This window comes from Rhagoletis zephyria, unplaced genomic scaffold, assembly GCF_001687245.7.
Source record: "Rhagoletis zephyria isolate East Lansing unplaced genomic scaffold, Rhagoletis_zephyria_1.1 Rzeph_scaffold_34229, whole genome shotgun sequence".
NCBI lineage: Eukaryota > Metazoa > Arthropoda > Insecta > Diptera > Tephritidae > Rhagoletis > Rhagoletis zephyria.
The window spans coordinates 1-2,519 of NW_016191284.1; the positions used below are offsets into that span (position 1 = coordinate 1).

The 2,519-nt window shown below is 54.6% G+C and overlaps 1 protein-coding gene across 1 annotated transcript; it reads left to right on the forward strand.

Moving 5' to 3' along the window:
* Positions 1-226: 226 nt before the first annotated feature.
* Positions 227-2,136, forward strand: LOC108354226 (LIM/homeobox protein Lhx2-like; the record flags this gene model as incomplete). The annotated part of the gene is made up of 5 exons (XM_017605418.1): positions 227-414; positions 660-794; positions 862-1,139; positions 1,199-1,446; positions 1,896-2,136. Coding segments are annotated over exons 1-5 (1,084 nt in total), but the record flags the coding sequence as incomplete, so codon positions are not given.
* Positions 2,137-2,519: the final 383 nt, after the last annotated feature.

The window sequence follows — 2,519 nt, forward strand, 5'->3', positions numbered from 1 at the left end:
TGACCGCTCGAAAAGCAGCAGCATGTGTTCAGCGATGTTGCTTGCCAGTGTGCCGCAAAAAAAACTACGGCTGTTGTTTTTGTTGTTTCCTTCTTCAGCCTTCTTGCTCGTTCACTGTAATCGGCAAAATCGGTTTCCTTTCTTTCCTTTTTCCTCTCTTTGGCAAAAAACATTCCAACGTTTTCTCATTTCATTTCTTTCTTTCTCCTCCTGACTCCTCAGACTGTTCAGCATGCGTCGGTGCAGCCGCTGCGGCGAGGGCATCTACGCCTCTGAGCTGGTGATGCGCGTCCGCGACCAGAACGTCTACCACGTCCAGTGCTTTACCTGCGCCTGGTGTGCCACGCCCCTCGCCCAGGGCGACCTCTTTGGCGTTCGCGACAGCCTCGTCTACTGTCGGACGCACTATGAGATGCTCTGCAGTAGCAGTAGTAGCAGCAGTGGAGGAGGTCCTGGAGGTGGCAGTGCTGCTGGAGGTGCTGGTGGTGCTGGCGGAAGTTGTGCCAGAGAAGGAAGAGAAGGAGGTAGTAGTTCACCCAATGGCGTCCCCTCAGGCCCTGCAGGGGTGGCAGAAGCCGCCGGAGCGGCACTCTTGCACCATCACCCCAACCACCACCTCCTTCAGCACCCGAATGGACCTAGCTCACCACCTCTGCTAGGTCCTCCTCATCACCACCTTCATCTCCCTCACCACCAGCACCCTCATCTGCCCCACCATCACCCCTTGCATCCCCACCACCACCCCCTCCATCATCCCTCTCTCCTTCACCACCCACTCGATCTTCCACCGGACGGTTGCAGCAGCAGCCTGGCCGCCACGCCCTACGCCACCTCCTCCTCCTCCCTCTACTCACCTCTCAGTATTCATGGAAGTGGTGGTGGTGGTGGTGGTGGAAACGCCGGTCCGCCCTCCTCTTCAGCGCCCGGCTCAGCGCCCAATGGCCAGTCGCCGACGACGCCGCACAGTATTCGAAAGGGGCGGCCTAGGAAGCGGAAGAACACAATGGGCGCCAGCAGTGAGGCGCAGCAGGCGAACGATTCGATGACGCTGCTGAACAGCAGTGGTGGCGGTAATAATTCTTCATGTACGCATGATTCACTTTCACCCACCGGTGCCAGGTCATCGCATAGTCCTGGAGGTAAGTGATGGTCAAGTTTTCTAAAACTTCGAACCCAAACCTTTCTTCTTTTTCTTCAGGATCTCTTGACGGCGGCCCCTTATCCGGTCTGGCGGCCAGCATCGAGAACTCCTGTCTGTCCGGTTCGAGCAGCGGCGGCCTGGGCGGCCTAAGTCACTCCAGTCAGCGGACGAAGCGGATGCGCACCTCCTTCAAGCACCACCAGCTAAGGACGATGAAGACGTACTTCTCCGTCAATCAGAACCCTGATGCAAAGGATCTCAAGCAGCTGGCGCAGAAGACCGGCCTCTCCAAGAGAGTTCTGCAGGTTAGTTGTTTGTTTGCTTGATGATGAACACAAAGTCCACTGAGCTGGTTTTGGGTTGCCTGGAGATTGCTTTTTATTCTGCTCAACACTGCTTTGCTGTTGCTCACTGTTCAGTGTCAACGACCACAGTTAGCACTTTTTGATTTCTGTCCTTGTTTAATTAGTGAGTAGTTAGAAATCAGGCTCAATTAGCTGGCCTGGATGTCTGGTAGCCTTGCTAGCAACACGCATTGGCACAATATTAATCAACAGCTAATCAAAACATTCTCGCTCGTTAGAGCAGCTGAAGCTGTGTTTACAGNTTCGAGCTCATTCGAGCAGCTGAAATTGTGTTCACAGTCAGAGTTTCTGATTGGTGCTTTACGAGAGTTTAGTTTGCGATTAATCAAAACAACAACTTTGTTCTTTTTTGCTCCTCTTCCGCTCTACCACTACCACAACTCTTTTAGGTGTGGTTTCAGAACGCCCGCGCCAAGTGGAGGCGAAACAATCTCAAAATGATGCCCGACGGCCCGGAGCTGTCGCTTAACGGGCAGACGCTGCTGGGCAGTCTCGGTCACCCCTCGACGCCCTCCACCGTCATCGGCAGCCCCGGTGGCTCCACCCGACCCTTCTCCTCGCCCTCACCCTCCTCGGCGCTGTCACCCTCCACAATGCACGATGGTGGCAGCTGTGGAGGAGGTGGAGGAGGTAGTGGTCAGTTGGGCAACAACAACACCTCCACTGCCACTTCAAACTCCTCTCTTCATAGTCAGCCACAGTCTTCGGTTACCACCACCTCCTCGCTGCTGGACCACTCTGCATCCGTTCTGGGCAGCTTTGGTCACCCTCACCAAAGAGTTCATCACCCCCACCACCACTCTGACCACTCTGTAGGTGGGCTGCTGCCGCTCAGCTTTCAGGAGCTCTACTAAGTCCACCACCACCTCATCATCATCATCACTAGCCGTCCTTCATCATCATCACCACCTTCTACTTAGCCCACCTTTTTGTCATTTTTGCAATCTCACTCATTCACTCACTTTTTTTGCTCATTGTACATCACCATTGCATTCGCTGGGACTGCACGTCAG